Source organism: Pangasianodon hypophthalmus, chromosome 28 (assembly GCF_027358585.1).
Source record: "Pangasianodon hypophthalmus isolate fPanHyp1 chromosome 28, fPanHyp1.pri, whole genome shotgun sequence".
NCBI lineage: Eukaryota > Metazoa > Chordata > Actinopteri > Siluriformes > Pangasiidae > Pangasianodon > Pangasianodon hypophthalmus.
This window is the reverse complement of record NC_069737.1, coordinates 9,176,707-9,194,241: the sequence shown is the minus strand read 5'-3', so window position 1 is coordinate 9,194,241 and position 17,535 is coordinate 9,176,707. Positions and strand designations below refer to the sequence as shown.

Below are 17,535 nucleotides of genomic sequence, written 5' to 3'. Positions count from 1 at the left end.
CAAAAAAATGCTTATATCTAATTGCCATTTTTGCTACTCCTCCTCCAAATTTTATCCAATCTTCACCAAATTTGGCTCACATCATCTTGAGACCTGTCTAAACAAAATTTTTGAAAGGATCTCTGATATTCAAAACCATTCTCCCATGATGGCCTGGCAAATACATTAAACTACAAATCATTCTTGAATCCCTTTGCCTATAGTTATGGCTCTGCTTTCCTGTGATTGCTTATGCAACAATTGTAGCGCGTCCGTGAATGCGTGTCTCACCGAAAGTCTCTGAAAATAATAATAATAATAATGATGTATATCTTCAACTATAATTATATAGTTTAACAATACATAAAAGCCACTGTTTCACCTAATCAGATAACATGATGATTGACAGTGGCATCTCCCAAGCAATGTTAAAAGCTGAAAGGGTGGAACGTTTCAGCTACACTTTTTTTTATGTGAGCCAGGGATGTAGTGCTTGTGACAAGCAGCTCATATCAGCGCAGGTAAGACTGCACTTGATTGCTTCTTTGCCACTTATAGCTGAGTAAAAATAGTTACAAAATTACCATGATATTGCAAGTGCAGCTAGGAAACAGTTGCCGTCTCAGGTTTAAAAGGAACATTACTCTCCCTGCATTTAACTGCCATGATTATCTCACCATAGTTCAGCCACTCTGCTAGAACTACTCGATATGTCCACATGTAGGACTGTGCTAAAAGTGCTTTATACAAATTGCTAACAATGCTAGATAGATGCAGTTTCTTTTAAAACTGAGTGGGAAAGAAGTTGCAAGTGGTTCAGATAGCTCAATAGCTGATGTAAGCGTCTTGTTCATTGGATTACCTTGTGTCACCTACTTGCAATATAGTAAAGTGAAGAGATCAACTGCAGATGATAATAACAAAAAAACACAGTTCAGTTCAAGTGAAATTCCTTCTGAGGGTCAACACTGGGTGTGTTACAGGAATATTCCCGTGTATTTCAAATCTAATCTACCTTATCTGCAGAATACGGCAATTCAAAAGCAAAAGTTTGCTCAAGACTCATTTATAATGAGGATGTACAAAGTTTATGATCACATTGCGTTGTTGTCTAGGTTAAAAGTGTCACAAAGTACTAATAGTAGCCTTTGATATTTGAGATTGCATAAATCTGGCTCGGTAAAACAAATCATGCTTGCAAAAGCCCAGAAGCTGTAGACGTAGGTTGATGTCTGTTATCATCACCTGTGGTACCTGTGGTGATTATGTTACACTCAGTCCGTGGGATTTGGTGTGGAGCCATATGCTCGAGTTTATTTACAAAAACAAGTTTACAAAACTTAGTATAATAATCCAAAGTTAAAAATCAGGCAAAGGAGAAGTTGCTGATATTAACCGACTACTTGAGAGCAGCACCCACGTATAGGACATAATACATTAAGTAGGGCTTATATGATGAACCCTTGCATTTGATGCTTTTGAACATTTTTGTCTCAGTTGTAATTCCCTTGTTATTAGTATTTATCTTAAACCTTTAATTTATTAAAAATGCAACTGCTAACATTACAGTGCATGTAAAAAAATAACCATAAAAAAAACCCCAGCACATCCTGTCCCTTTGGCTTATCAATTAAACTGTCTCCCTGCTTTATCTTATATATACGGAACAAACTGCTCCTTTTTACTTTCAAAGCCTTGCATAGTCTTGCTCCCACCTACTTATTGGAACTTCCTCACATTCACCTGTCTATATCGACACAGAGTTCCTCTGAATCTGGATTCTTTGTCAGGAGGAAGAAGAAGCATATTCTGTTGATCAAAGCAAGTGTGAGAGTTTAAAAGTTCACTCAGATATCACACAATGCTGTAAGTCATTATTTTAGAATCAATATGCTCAGTATTACAACTCAGCATTCTTTCATGGTTTCATTCTTTCAGCATTCTTTCAAGATATAATTATTAATAATGATTAATTATTAATCATTATTAATTCAGGGGGTTTAACGAAAATATTGCACTAAGCATTTAGGCATTACAGCCTATTGTTTACATAGAATGAATGTGAGGAATGTGAGGATGTTCCATTAAGTAGGTGGGAGCAAGATCAACATGTGCTTCTTCTTCCTCCTGACAAGGAACCCAGATTCAGAGGAACTTTGTGTCGATATAGACAGGTGAATGTGAGGATGTTCCATTAAGTAGGTGGGAGCAAGACTATGCAAGGCTTTGAAAGTAAAAAGGAGCAGTTCGTTCTGTTAAACCCCTTGAATTAAAGCTGAAAGTCTACACTTCAATCACATGTTGATTACTTCACTTCCAATCCACTGTGGTGGTGTACAGAGGCAACATTAAGCACAAATGCTTTGTTTACGTCCTTCACAGAATAAGAGCTTAGGAAATTTACTGAAGCTCTGTGGCAGATCATTCTTGATCAGAGGTTATATTATTTTTTCTCCTTCTTTCTCAAAAAAAAAAAGTTCCTAATGTACATTACAGTAACTTTCTGTACTGTGAGCTTTTTTTTTTTTTTTTGGCATTTTTGCTTCTACATTATTGCTGTTGTACCTAACAGGCATAAAATGTGGGAAATTTACATACTCTACTTTCATTTCTTGGTGGTTTCTGCCATACTGTGAAATCTGATTTCTTGTAAATATTTCTGCTAAATGTATGGAATATTTAATCTAGCTAATTAGATTCAGATTCGATTTTTTTCACTTTGCACTGTGCTGTAACTGTATTTATGGATATCTGTATTTATGGATATCTGTGTCTTTTTACCAATACCACAACCCTAAAATTTCCCTCAGGATCAATATCGATCTATCTATCTATCTATCTATCTATCTATCTATCTATCTATTAGATGATGCTGAAATTGCTTCCTTCCTCCAAATTCATTATGCAATTTAAACATATATATATATATATATATATAATTAAAAGAGGTCTCAATAGCAAAATTAAAAAAAATTGTTTATACAAATTGATCTCCTTTTTCATACTTAGCTTATATATATATATATATATATATATATTTTTTTTTTTTTTCAGATAGCCTTGAAGAATGCCTTTGATAAAAGAAAAATGTACTGAAATCATTCTCATGGCTGGATCGGGAAGCTGTCGCAAGGTTGTGATGGACTTTGAAAGGAAACATGGCAAGCACATCACACACGACACTGTTGCCAAACTGGGAGCCAAAGCTGGGAGAGATGACTCCGTGTGTGTAAACGAAATGGAAATTATGTAGAGGATGTTTTATAAATAAAGTTACATTTTGCTAAAAAGTGTTAATTTCCCCTATTTGTGGAGACTTTTGGGACGCCCTGTGGTATGTAATTAGTAATTACACCAGTTCAAGGCTGCACCTCTCCCAACCACTAGAGATCTCAAGCCCATGAATGCTAAGCAGAACTTTCAGTAGTGGACTTTCACTTCATTTCACTTTCTGGTCCTAAGACTGTAAATACCTTCCAAGTTTTTTGTTATTCTGAGTAAAGTTTACTATGAGTTCACTATGTACCTGCCCTTTTGCCTGCTTTGCTTTGACCACTGTTTTTATATTGTTCTTGAATCTTGGTTGCCAAGTCTTTTGTGTTTGATTGGCACTTGCCTGATTTTGATCTTTTTATTACTATACCTTTTTTAAATAAATAAACTCCATCACATGGATCCGCACCAAAAACCCAGAGTCTGACCCCTTTTTCACCATGCTTCTTGCCCATAAAGGCCTTGACGGGACCACATGGTTAGCCCACATAAAGGGATAAAATAAAAAGGGGATCCCACATGGGCCCCACTTGCAGCCCACCTTGGTCCACACTTGGCCTTGACATACATGGGGCCTAAATGTCAGCCTATCACTACCCATGTGTCTTACACATAGTTTCCATGTGGAGCTCATGGACAATTTTTTTATGGCCCTGACTTGTATTGCACAAAAGGGGTCCGAATATCAGCCCTTCACTAAACCATGTGGAGTCACCTGTCTGTACCCAGACTGCAAAACCCACATTACATGGAGCTGTTGAAATGAGAAATAAAAGCCAGTAACAACTAGACAATTTGCTTATGATTAACAAATAAAAAAAAAGTTGAGTAAGCTGTAATATTGAAATGTTGTCAATATTATAAACATTACCTTGTACAATTTGTCTTCTTTCTTTTATTCATATAGGCCTTCATGCCACAGTGAACATTTGACTGTTTTCTATTAAATGGAAATGTACACCTTATAAGTGCCAATGTCTATTATTAGCATACTAACACTGGAACACTCCCATTGTCCTGTGGTGTATCAAAGTGACTGGATACTATCTAGAACTGAGATATAAATAACGGTCTTTTTTCAGGGAACCCAGACTTAAGATTTGATCGTTTAAAGCTAAACAAGATTGTGCTTATGCACTTTTGCTCTTCACGTAACAGTGAGGTTTTTTGCCTTCCTGTAACAGCCACATGGTAAGTGAATTTGAATATGATACTTGAAAACAATGTAAGTCTGGTACAGTCTAGCACAACCTTGTAAGTGTAGCCTTTTGTTTCTACATGAGGTCACCTTGCCTGTGCAATGACCACATTACTGACAAACTGTCATATACTGTATACAATACATTTAGAACATGATAAAACATTTGCATGTGCATCTTTAGTTAATGACGCATGTGTTATGTCTCCAGGAATGTTCTTGCTATTTTTCTGATAAAGTGAAAATGTTGCTAGTACAAAATACATCAGAAGATCAAGCTCATGGCTTTTTGCTTGGTCCTGATGACCAGCAAATCACTAAAAAGTCACAGTTTGCAAAGCAACAATATACAGTATTTCAGTATTTACAGTAATACCTCTACGCATTTCTAGGCATACTATATATAGCATATATAATGCTTAAAATTGTGACTATTCTATTCTATTCTAAATATTGAAAAATCAGCACCATTAGAAACAAATCTGTATCACAGTTTAGTTTTGTAGGCCATCATGTTCTAAATGTATTAACTGGTGTGTTATAGTAAATGCAATGGCTTTCATCCTCTCTACAGAATAATGTCTCTGAAGCAAAAGCAAGAAAAACAGCAAGAGCAACAGTTATCCCTCCGTCAGAGGATGGCATTATTTCAGGCCAGTTCCTCAGTTAGACAGACAAACAGTAAAGGAAGTGGTGCATGTAAAAGGAAGAAGGGTGGAGCAGAAACAAGTACTTCCATCTCCCCATCTCTTCATGTTGAAACAGAAATCAAAGACTATAAAGCCTGCTCTTCTTCTACTCTTAGTGATGCTCACCTCAATGAAACTCACATTTCTACCTCATGCCTCCCATCCTCTGACACCTGCCACAGTCAAGAGCTCATCTCATTTCTCCTCCCTTCTTACTGTGACTCTCTCTTTTGCTCATTACGGAGTTTAAAAGAAGAGGGACTGCTGTTGGACTGCAGCTTACAACTTCTTGGCGATTCTCACAAGGCTCACCAATTAGTGCTTGCTGCTGTCAGTCAAAGGGCAGAGGAGTGGTTGTGCTCCCGGAATATGGAGGTGAATTTGTATAATGTGGGAGGATCTGCGTGTCATATAACTTATGCAGGACTGAAAGCTGTTCTGAACTTTGCTTACTATGGAGAAGTGAACATGAATTATACTGAAGCCAGAGATTTGGAGGAGATTCTGATGGCTTGCAGATGTTTAGGAGTGGACCGACTCGCAGAGGTGTGCAAGGCTGAAGCTCCATCCACTGGGAGGGTGGAGAGAGAACAGAGCCTGCGGGTGATCAGGACACTGTGGGAGAGACGTGTTGGCTGTGATGTTATCATGGAGGTGGAAAGTGGAGAGCGTTTCCCTGGTAATCACGGCGTTTGATGAAGGGAACTTACAGGAGTGATTATGTTTTACTATTATGAATCATTATGATTGAGCATTATTGCACAGGTTCTTATAGTAGGCATAAAAGTGTTGTACACACATACAGGAACACACACACACACACACACATTGAAAGACATACTGTAGGTAGCACATAAGGGCTTCCTAATCTTAGTTTTTCTGCATGCCATGTCTCTTCCAGCTATTACACAATTTTTCTTTGGAGAAGAATCAGTACACACACACACACACAAAATTGTGCAATTATTACTTTGATTGGACACTGTTTGTTTAGTCTATTTACTCCTAGATTCTTCTCCAAAGAAAAATTAATTCTGAAGAAAGTAATGTGCTTCATGAGTATTACACCTACTATTGTATTTCATGCTTCTCCCGAAATCACTGCTGATGATGCATTGTGGATGTGTCAGCAAGGTGGGGAGGTGTTTCACCATGTGTACTCACCTGACACGAATGTCATTGATAAAACTGGATTTAATTGAAAAAGGTTGTGTGGTTGACGGACTCTGAGAAACAACTGCTTTTGCTTCAGTACCTCTGCACTGTGCTCTCCCACACTTGACTCAACTCATCAGCCAATTAACTAGCTTTTATTTTAGTGCTTGGCTACTTTAGTAGCAGGATTGGAAAAACTTCCCATATACAATAGATTAAATGTTTGGACCACGATGATGATGATGATGATATATATATGATGATGAAACCTGCTATTTTTCATCCCTCTCTTTCTTTCTTTCCATCTCTCTCTCAGCCCATCGCATTATACTTGCTGCAGGGGGAGACTATTTTAGAGCCCTCTTTTGCAGTGGGTTACGTGAGTCCAAGGAGGAGGTGGTGTGTTTGCGAGGCATAGCATCATGGGTGCTAGAATCCCTACTGGAGTTCATGTACTCTGGACAGTTAAATTTGGGCTGGCAGAATATCTGGGACCTCACCGAAGCATCTCTGCAGTTCCAACTACAAGGGGCACACACACTATGCTCAGAATTTCTACATGATCATATGAATGATGCTTCATGTTTGGACACTCTCTTTCTAGCTGAGACATATGGACTGGAGCGTCTTGGTAGGGCAGCAGAGGAGTATACTTTAGCCCACTTCCAGCAGATTTCAGAGAGAGAGAATTTTAAAGATCTCACCTGTACCCTACTGGCACGTCTGTTAGAGAAGGATGAGCTGAGGGTAGACTCTGAGGTGAGTTACCTGACTAACTGATTTGCTAAAATGTTAAAATGATATTATATTGTAACTACATATTGTATGTAATAAAAAGAATAAGTAAAATTACAAACTAGTTATTGCTGTGTTTACAAGTAAGGGTCGCCAATAAGGAAACTACTATCCATTTTCACTTTCTCATCATCAGCAATAGCAATATATGACTTACAAAGAAGCAAATTTTAAAATTTAATTAATTAAAGTTTTAACAGGGCAGAATAGTGGTGCAGCAGGTACAGCTGGTGCTCAATCCTGAGCTTTGGTTTCTCAGTCTTTGAGTTTCACATGTTCTCCCTGTGTCTTTGTGATTCCTAGTACTACGATATTCTCCTCCCTCCCAAAAACATGCCTCTAGGTTTGAGGCGGTGCATATGAAGCCCTGCCATACACTGGTATTATTCAGGGTGTATTTATTGTGCTCAGTGCTCCAAAGAAGGCTCCGTATCCAACTCGACCTAAACCACAATAAAGGGGTTACTAAAGATGAATGGACGAATGGATGGATGGATGGATGGATGAACGAATGAATGAAAACATTAATAAAGACAAATCTCTCTCTGTCTCTCTTTCGCTCTGTCAAGGTGGTGGTATTCAGGGCATTAATGAGTTGGGTTGAGGAGGATAAAGCACACAAGCTGGCCAATTTACCAGGACTTCTCCAGAGAGTCCGTTTCCCACTAATGAGTCCACCAGAGCTGGAGGAGGTACATTACTATAAAAAGCAAAACTTGTTTATTCAGTGTTGAATTGGGGGGTGGGGGCAACAGGATCCAAACTTCCCAGTTTACCAAAACTCTCGATGCCAGATCTGCACCTTTACCTAAAGAAAAGCTATTAGCAAAAGGCTATACTAAACAATTAGGTTTTCAGCCTAGACTTAAAGATTCAGAGTGCGTTTGAGTCCTGAACACTAATTGGAAGGCTGTTCCATAACTTTCAATTCAATTCAATTCAATTTTATTTGTATAGCACTTTTAACAATGAACATTGTCACAAAGCAGCTTTACAGAAATATATAAATTCTGGATATACATTTGTAAATTTATAAATATATCCCTAAATCTATCCTAATGAGCAAGCCAGAGGTGACAGTGGCAAGGAAAATGACATGAGGAAGAAACCTTGAGAGGAACCAGACTCAAAAGGGAACCCATCCTCATATAGGTGACACTGGCTAACTGTGGGGCTTTGTAACAAAAAGCTCTGCCTCCTACTGTAGTCTTCATTATTCTTGGTACTAATAAAGAGCCTGCACCTTTTGATCGTTGCAGTCGTGGTAAATCATAAATGATCCTTCACTGATTTATAGGTCATTGTTAATATTTTATAATCAACGCAAAATTTTACTGGGAGCCAGTGCAGTGTGGTTGAGATAGGGGTCATGTAATCAGTTCTTTTGGTTCTAGGAAAGACTCTGGCTGAGGCATACTGGACTAATTGGAGCTTGTTTATGCTCCTACTGGGGCATCCAGACAGCATTGCATCTCTTATCTGGCTATGCTGAATACAGCTATCATCATCATAGCAGTAGAAACTAATACCTTGTATACAAATTATTGTACTTAGAGGTAAAATATACAGAGAAAAAAGCAACAGACCTAGAACAGAGCCTTGTGGATCACCAAACTTTACTTTTGAATGCATAGAGAAGCCACCATTTACAACTACTAACTGATTATTGTCAATCAAATAAGACCTCAGCCAGGAGATCCCTTAACTCCAACACACAACACTACTCTATCTAGAAGAATATGATGATCAGTATATATATTGTGTTGCAGTTCTATACAGTGTTATAGTTATACATACAGTATTATCAACAGATGAGATAGTGATCGAGAGATGAGTTTCTTATCCACAGATAAGGTTGTTACAGTTTAGTTACAGTTGTCGTATTGTGTCCAATGCAGATAACGCATAGATGTACAAAGTCTTAGCATCGTATTCAACTCATTACTGAATTATCCTAAAATTCATGGTGTGTTAGAATAGGGAAAACTGTGGAAGACTGACTACAACTGGCACAAATCACCTATTTTCCCTTCTATTTTTTGCAGGTTGAGGGCTGCAGACTGCTACGTAGGAATGCAGAAGGAAGGGAAGCCTTACAGATTGTGAGGAAGCTTCTAGAAGGAAACCAGAGAACAATAGGATGTAAACCACGTACCCCAAATCAGGTATCATGTGCATGGTGCCACACACCAGCAGAGTTTATTTGATCTATTTTGGCCACGTGAATATAAGCAGATTATTTTTCATCACATGTGTAAAAAGCATAAGGTACACGTACATGTAGCTACACATACATTTTAAGTTATGATTTGTTTAGGTCAAAATGGCCTTGAGCATGAACAATCCATCAGTAAATAGCTGTCCCATGCTGGTTACACCTCTTTGACTCTATGCTGAGTGTTTGATGATTAGAAATTGATTGGATTTCCATGAAGCTGTCAGGGTAGTGTTGATTGTGTTGTATGTATAGCAATAATGTGTCTTGATATAGTTTTGTCTTGTATGCAAATATAAAGATATTTAATAGATTGTGCTTCATAGTTAAAGGATGTGTCCTGATCCGAGGCATCCCAATTAAGTTTACACATGGGCAGAACATCAGTTTTTGACTAGTTCATGGAGTAACCAGACACCTTGCTATAGTTATTAATCAGAATATGGACTGATGGAAGTGACAATGAAGGACTGGTGATGTGAAATGTTATTGGTATATAAACTCATTTCATGGTGGTATGACTGGATACCTTAGATTTTTTTTTTTACGCTGTCTAATAGAAGCAGCCAAGTGTTCAATGATGAGTGCAAACAGCAATGGGGATAAAGTGCATCATTGTCGAGTACCTCTTTGTAGTTGAAATGGTTTAGATATAAGGGCCCCTCTACCCTATCAAATGATTTTTCAGCATCTAGGGATGCTATTATGAATAGTGATTTATTTAGAGCCGTGTTGCTATTATATAAATGTAGTAGGTTAAATAGTCTGTGGGTGTTTTTTCAGGATACTGATGGGCATTTACAACAAAATCTGTACAATGTACAATGCTTAAAAAATCAAAAGAAATGACCTGGGGTAAGAGTTTATCCATTTCTCGCAGTGAGCAAAGGGTTAAATGTAAAAATTCTTCTATGATCACAGTTGTTATTGTTTGTGATGTTGATCTTATTGTTTTATTATTGTGTATTGAGGGGTGCATATGAGTATACTAATTAAGTGAACATACATTAAGTGAATACACACATTAAATAAATGCCCTTTTCTCACTTGAAGGTCTTGGTGTTGGTGGGAGGGGACAGTGTGAATGACAACTTTGAGCGGCGGGAACCAAACCGGTCCCTGTGGTTTGCTCAGCGCTTTCTGCGTGGAGAGGGACTCATTCGGACTATAGAGTGGGAACCTCTGGTTCAGCTACCAGAACCCCCACGACTTCGCCACTGTGTGTGTGTTCTCAATAATGTATTGTACATACTAGGAGGGCGCAAATACTACGGAAAACTGGATATACTCAAGTCTGTGGTGAGGTAAATTATGCATGTGATGAGGTAAAATATGCATGCAGCTACATGTAAAGCATGTAGCTGTTGGATAATTTGACAGTAATGCAACTAAATACAACATATTAAATAGTAGTGCACAAAATGCTACAAACATTAGTCACAATGCAATTGGTTGAGATAAAAATCATGTAGCTATGATACCTATTAATGCAAAAAAGACTACTTATACTGTAAATTATTGTCTAGTTTATATTAAAAGATGAATAAACTGGTATGGTAAAAAGAGAACACCTGACCTACATTACTATCAGAAAATCTTTTATATTTGTAGATAAATTGCAGGTACATTTGACTTTTTATTCTAAAACCAATGGGATGCTTTGGCTTCATGCACTGATGTTCTGGTGCTCAAAATGAACATTTTCATTGAGAAAACACGAGCCATAGAGATTTTTATAGTAAGTAATGCATGAATATCACTATTATTTATAGGGATAGCTACAGTACTTAGATCAATTTACAGCAGGACAGTTCAGTGTTAACTTCTATACATATAAGAAGGTCATAGACCTTGTAAAAATATATACAGAGAGTATGAATGTGTGTCTGTTTTCAGATTCAGCCCTGCCCAGTTTAAATGGGAGTGTTTGCCTGATATGGCCAGTGCCAGAGACTACTTTGCTGCTGTGTGTTGGAGAGGCAAAGTTTTTGTCCTGGGAGGCAACCAAGATGACACAAATTACCTGGATTCTGTGGAGTATTACACACCTGAAGACAACACTTGGAGGTACAGTTTCACCTGCCATCATTTTTTTATAGTTTGCAGAATAGTTAACAAATTATATTAATTTGTTTAATGTATATATACATATATATATATATATATATATATATATATATATATATATATATATATATATTTATATACACACACACAAAAAGCACTTTTCTTTTTTGAAACATTTTCTCCTTGGCTCATTGTTTCAACTAAAGAAATAACATTTAAGCTCCATATTCATCGTACTTAACTTCCTATTAATTCCCATGACTCCACTAGTGACAAAGTTTTCACATGATGGAGATACTCACTGGCCAACACTTCCATTCATGTCCCACTTACCTCAAAAATGAACACGTCAGATAAAGGTCATTCCAGCTGTTGGCCACTGCCGATTTGTCTGTTGGATATTCTCGTTGAGCACCATGTTTAAGCCTTCAGTAAACACCTATTGCTCTGTCCAGCTCTGTACACTTGGTAAGACAAACCACCCTCTTGAAAACACGACAGCTCCAGTGCATTTGCCTGCTTCATCATTAAATTACTGCTCTCCCTGTTTTTCCAACTTGACCACTGGAAGTTTAAAGAACAAGGGAATTCCCATCTATTCTTCTACATGCAAACGGCTTTAAAGCAGAGTTGTTTTTGCTCAAGTTTGACACTGTAAAAGGTAAACACTAGACCACTATCAGCATGTATCAGTGAAATAATGTTGCCAGAACAACATGCTCACTAAGATGACCCTGCTATAATGACACGCCCCATCCATACCAATGGCTTCTTGATTTTGGTGGTGCAACTTTCGTGTTCAGCTCAGTGACTTCAATTGAAATATCAATTAAAAATTTAGAAGGAGAAAAATTCAGCAAAAATAAAAAACACAGCACACCTTGGAAGATGTGAATGCACAAACCACCAACTTCTCAAACAGAAGACAAGGACTTTTCAAAGCACAATTATGTAACCTAGGTCTCTAGTTTGATGAACAGCCCATCTCTTGTATTCATCTGTATATTTTCTCTGTAACAATAGAGGCTTGGGGAGAAAGTTAGGATAAAACTCCATGTCCATCAGGTTTTTTAACTGAACTTTCCACAGATTTAATGTAATCAGCCAGGAAACTGGAAAATTGCCACTATTAAAAAAGACAAGAGTCAGAATAAGAGTGAGACTGCGAAACATAAACACTAAGCCACTATCAGCATGTATCAGTGAAATAATGTTTCCAGAACAACATGATCACTAAGATGACCCTGCAACACTGACACGCCCCAGCCATAATAATGGTTTCTCGATTTTGGTTGTGCAACTTTTGTGTTCAGCTCACTGACTTCAAATGAAATGTCAATTAATAATTTAGAGGGAGAAAAAATCAGCAAAAACAAAAAACACAACATACATTGGAAAATGTGGATGCACAAACCACCAACTTCTCAAATCACAATTACCTAGCCTAGGTCTCTAGTCTGGTGAATAGTCCACTTCTTGTACTCATCTGTACATTTTTTTCCTCTAACAATAGAGTTTTGGGGAGAAAGTTAGGATAATCCTCCATGTCCATCAGGTTTTTTAACTGAATTTTTCACAGATTCAATGTAATCAGACAATATTAAAAAAAGACAAGAGTCAGAATAATCAATAAGGCTCAGATCTTCTTTAGTTACTGCGCAAGACTTCACAGTGATACTGAGATACTACACAGTGAAACTGGGTTAGTATTCAGGAGACAGCAACTCCTGATAGTAAGAAGGGGCATTGCAGGGAGTTGCTGTGACAGCCCCCCCTGGTGTTTCCTCAAACCAAACCACCCCTGTGGGCCAATCTGGGTGTTCTTGGTGAACGTCTGTAGTGACAGATGGGTCCCCAAGGAAATACCCGCATATGTGCTGCATCCCACAGAGTCTGCATTGCTTCTCCTCATCCATTCATCTACTTTCTAGTAGATTGGAAATGAAGTCAGATGCAATGTGAGATCATGGTCTATGGGGTTTGGGTAGGGGTTCCAGTAGTCCAGTGGGAAAGTGGTGAAACATCCTAGACTGGGTGCATGTCTGAATTTGTACAAAGTGGGTAACATCCTGTTGAATTGAAGGCCACCAAATGCAGTTAGTAACAAGTTTCTGAATACCTGGATGTCCTGAGCTGGGTGAGGTGTGGATTCAATGAACCAGCTGGTTCCTTATAGCTTGGGGAACATGTTTTTTTTTTTTTCTGGGGGACATTGTGCTGTTGGATATTCTCTCCTGCTGTAGCATTGTAGATCCATTCTCTCTCTCTCTGAAGTATTCCGGGTGCCCACTCTCTCCCTTTTGAAGCATTGCAGCTATCTTTCCCAAGGATTGCCAATGTGTTTTCTCTCCCAAGGATCACACATGCTCCCACTCAGTCTTACTCATGAACAACAGCCCTTCTCTTTGCTGATTTCTAGAATTGCAGCCACTTTTTAACAATAGCAGCTTCATTCCCTTTCTCTATCCACTGCATCCCAGCCTCCCCTATTCATCCCAACTCCATTTCCCTATTCCTTCTAACCCCCTTGGTCATTCATCCCAACCATTCCTTCATACATCCTATCCATTTTCACCCATTACAACTCCTCCCTCAGATATCCAATCCCTCTTCCTTCCCTCTTTATCCTAACACCCAACCACTTTACATCCCAACTTCCTCCCTCATTCAGCCCAATCTGTCAGAACTGGCCACAGAAGCACTATAAAATAACTCTCATTCCTCTTGTGGCCATGTCAACTTCCCCTTGTCCTCCACAGCACTGCACCACTAGAAATAAGGAGCCTAGCCCAAAGCTGTACAAACATGACAATGCCTCTGTGCACAAACGAAGTCCATAAAGACATGGTTTGCCAAGGTTGGTATGGAAGAACTTGAGTGGCCTGCACAGAGCCCTGACCTCAACCCCACTCAACACCTTTGGAATGAATTAGAATGCTGAATGCATGCCAGATCTTCTCACCCAACATGAGCGCCCAACCTCACTAATGCTCTTCTTGCTGAATGGACAAAACCTCATACCACATTCCAAAATCTAGTTAAAAGGCTTCGCAAAGAGGGCAGGTTATTATAACCGCATGGGGGGACTAAATCTGGAATGGAATGTACAAGAAACAAATATTGGTGTGATTGGACAGGTCACTACATACTTTTGGCCATACACCAATCAGCCATAACATTAAAACCACTGACACATTAAGTGAAGAACATTGATTATCTCATTACAGTGGCACCTGTGAGTAGGAGGGATAAATTAGCCAGCAAGTGAACAGTCAGTTCTTGAAGTTGATGTGTTTGGAGCAGGAAAAATGGGCAAGCAACTTTAACAAGTGACAAATTGTGATGGCTAGATGACTGGGTCAGAGCATCTCCAAAAACGGCAGGTCTTGTGAGGTGTTCTTGGTATGCAGTGGTTAGTACTTACAAAAAGTGGTCCAAGGAAGGACAACTGGTGATGGTCATGGGCACCCAAGGCTCGTTGATGTATTTGGGAAGCGAAAGCTAGCCCATCTGGTCCGATCCCACAGAAGAGCTACTGTAGCACAGATTGCTAAAAAAGTTAATGCTGACTATGATAGAAACGTGTCAGAACACAGACCGGTCAGATTGCCCATGCTGACCCCTGTCTACTGCCAAAAGCACCTAAAAGGGGCACGTGAGCCTCAGAACTGGACCATAGTGCAAAGGAATAAGGTGGCCTGGTCGATGAATCACATTTTCTTTTACATCATATGGAAGGCTGGGTGCGTGTGTGTTGCTTACCTGGGGAAGAGATGGCACCAGGATGCACTATGGGAAGAAGGCAATCTGGCAGAGGCAGTGTGATGCTCTGGGCAATGTTCTGCTGGGAAACCTTGGGTCCTGGCATTCATATGGATGTTATTTTCATGGCAACGGTATTCCCTATTGGCAGTGACCTCTTTCAGCAGGATAATGTGCCCTGTCACACTGCGAAAAAATGTTCAGGAATAGTTTGAGGAACATGACAAATTGTTCAAGGTGTTGATTCGGCCTCCACATTCCCCAGATCTCAATCTGATCAAGTGGGATGTGCTGGACAAACAAGTCTGATCCATGGAGGCTCCACCTTGCAACTTACAGGACTTAAAAGATCTGTTGCTAATGTCTTGGTGCCAGATACCACAGTACACCTTCAGAGGTCTTATGGAATACATGCCTTAAAAAATCAGGTCAGGACTGTGTGTGGGTGAGTGGGGGGGGGCACTACACAATATTAGGCATGTGGATTTAATGTTATGGCTGATCAGTGTATTGTTTAATTCCAGACCAAGATACAGGGTCTCAGAAAAGGTACAATTTATTTTTTGGGGGACTGGCTATTTAGCACAAAGCAGAGGCCATCCAGAAGCCCAACCGTAAGTTTCAGAGCTCTTCCCATGTTTTAATTGTTCAATCACTCTTCATGTAATTTAGTTGGCTGTAGTCTGCACTCACAAAATTAAATAACTGAAATTAAATTTAGTTATTTACTCACAAAAGTATATAACTGAAACTTGAATACGTTTGAGAGAAAGACCATGCCTAGTTAACTACCTATAAATATCCATCTCTTTTTTTCTCCACAAGTGGCAATGTTTCCACACACATCAATTACCTGTCTAATACTTACTGTTCAACAACTCCTACCCTATAGTCTTTAGTGGGGGGTCTGGCTCTCCAGCACAAAGCAGAAACTGCCCAGACAGCCCATGTTTTTAGAGTTCTCATCACTTTTTACATATCCACAATCACTCTCCATGTCATGTAGTTGAGGGTGTGGTCCAACACTCACAAAGGTTGTTTTAGTTCCTGTCACATGACTTCCACTCTTATTTAAGCTCGCAGTTGTGCAGAAAAAAAAGTTTTGTATGTATGTCTATTTCTGTTTATGAATAAACTTTTTTTTAAATAGAATAGATATATTGGGTATTTTAAAAATACTGTACAACTGTGTTGCTACACCAGGAGTAATGAAAGAATATAAATAGACACTTTTTTCAATTATTTGATATTTGCTTTTTCTCTGTATCTGTGCTTTCTGGTAGGTTGGCTCATCCTTTAGACACGCCCATCTGCGGCCATGCTGCTGCGATATTGGATGGCGAAATTTTCATATCAGGTGGATGTGACTCTCATCTACGCTGTCTTCCGTCTCTGTGGCACTATGATCCTGTCTACGGCTGCTCAAACAGGGCTCCAATGGCAAGTGGAGCCGGTCGTGCAGGTCATGTGATGCTGGCTGTAGGAAATCAACTGGTCGTGGCTGGAGGACTACAGCCTCTGCAGGTGGGTTTTGGGGACCAGTTACAATGCGAGGCATATGATGTGCTGCAGAATTGCTGGATGCCTCTTCCCTCTCTGCCACGACCCCATCTATCTCCTGCAGCCACATGCCTTGATGGAATGCTGTATATCTTGGGTGGGTCTTCATTTGACTCAGGATATGACACACCATGGGTTTATCGCTATGATCCACGGGACAAATTCTGGGACAAACTGGGAACATTGCCTCGACCTTATGCTGACCTTGCAGCATGCATGCTTCAATTACCCATAAACCACAGGGGTTAATGTTGAAGTCTGAATATTACAAAATAGTATTGTTTTGAAAACTGCAAAGTGGGAGTAAAATTACATAAATTCATGGTGTATTGAAGGTAATGAATATAAAAATATATAGGCAGTTAAAAACAGCATTAAGTAAAAAAAAAAAGCCTGGAACAGTTGAAAATTTGTCAGGATTTGGATATATTGGCATATTGCCCCATGCACACTTTGTCACAAACTTTTTATTATTGCACCACCTAGTGGTGTAATGACACAAATTTCACTGGGTGCTTAACTAAATTACTACGTTTTGTTTGAGCGCTAAACTGTTGCTGAGATATGGCCTCACAGCCTCTTTGCAATCTATGCTCTCACGTTTGTTAGTTCATTATGGTGAAATACTTTGTCCTATCAAAATTCTTTGTATAGTTTTTTTGTCAGGATGGTCTGTAATTACCATGTTACTTCTCAAAAGTGAAGTGAAGTGACTTGTGGGCAAGTATGGTGACCCATACTTGGAATTTGTGCTCTGCATTTAACCCATCCAAGTGCACACACACAGTAGTGAACACACACACACACACACACTGTGGCAGCCTTTTTTGCTGCGGCGCCCG

General features: G+C 39.1%; 1 protein-coding gene across 1 annotated transcript; it reads left to right on the top strand.

Moving 5' to 3' along the window:
- Nucleotides 1-4,284: 4,284 nt before the first annotated feature.
- On the top strand, nt 4,285-17,130 carry LOC113544388 (kelch-like protein 33). The gene is made up of 8 exons (XM_026943195.3): nt 4,285-4,443; nt 5,025-5,818; nt 6,611-7,053; nt 7,659-7,781; nt 9,135-9,254; nt 10,358-10,608; nt 11,201-11,371; nt 16,417-17,130. The coding sequence occupies exons 2-8, from the start codon at nt 5,029-5,031 to the stop codon at nt 16,940-16,942; spliced, it is 2,424 nt and encodes an 807-aa protein (XP_026798996.3). The 5' UTR covers nt 4,285-4,443; nt 5,025-5,028; the 3' UTR covers nt 16,943-17,130.
- The last annotated feature ends 405 nt before the right edge of the window (nt 17,131-17,535 follow it).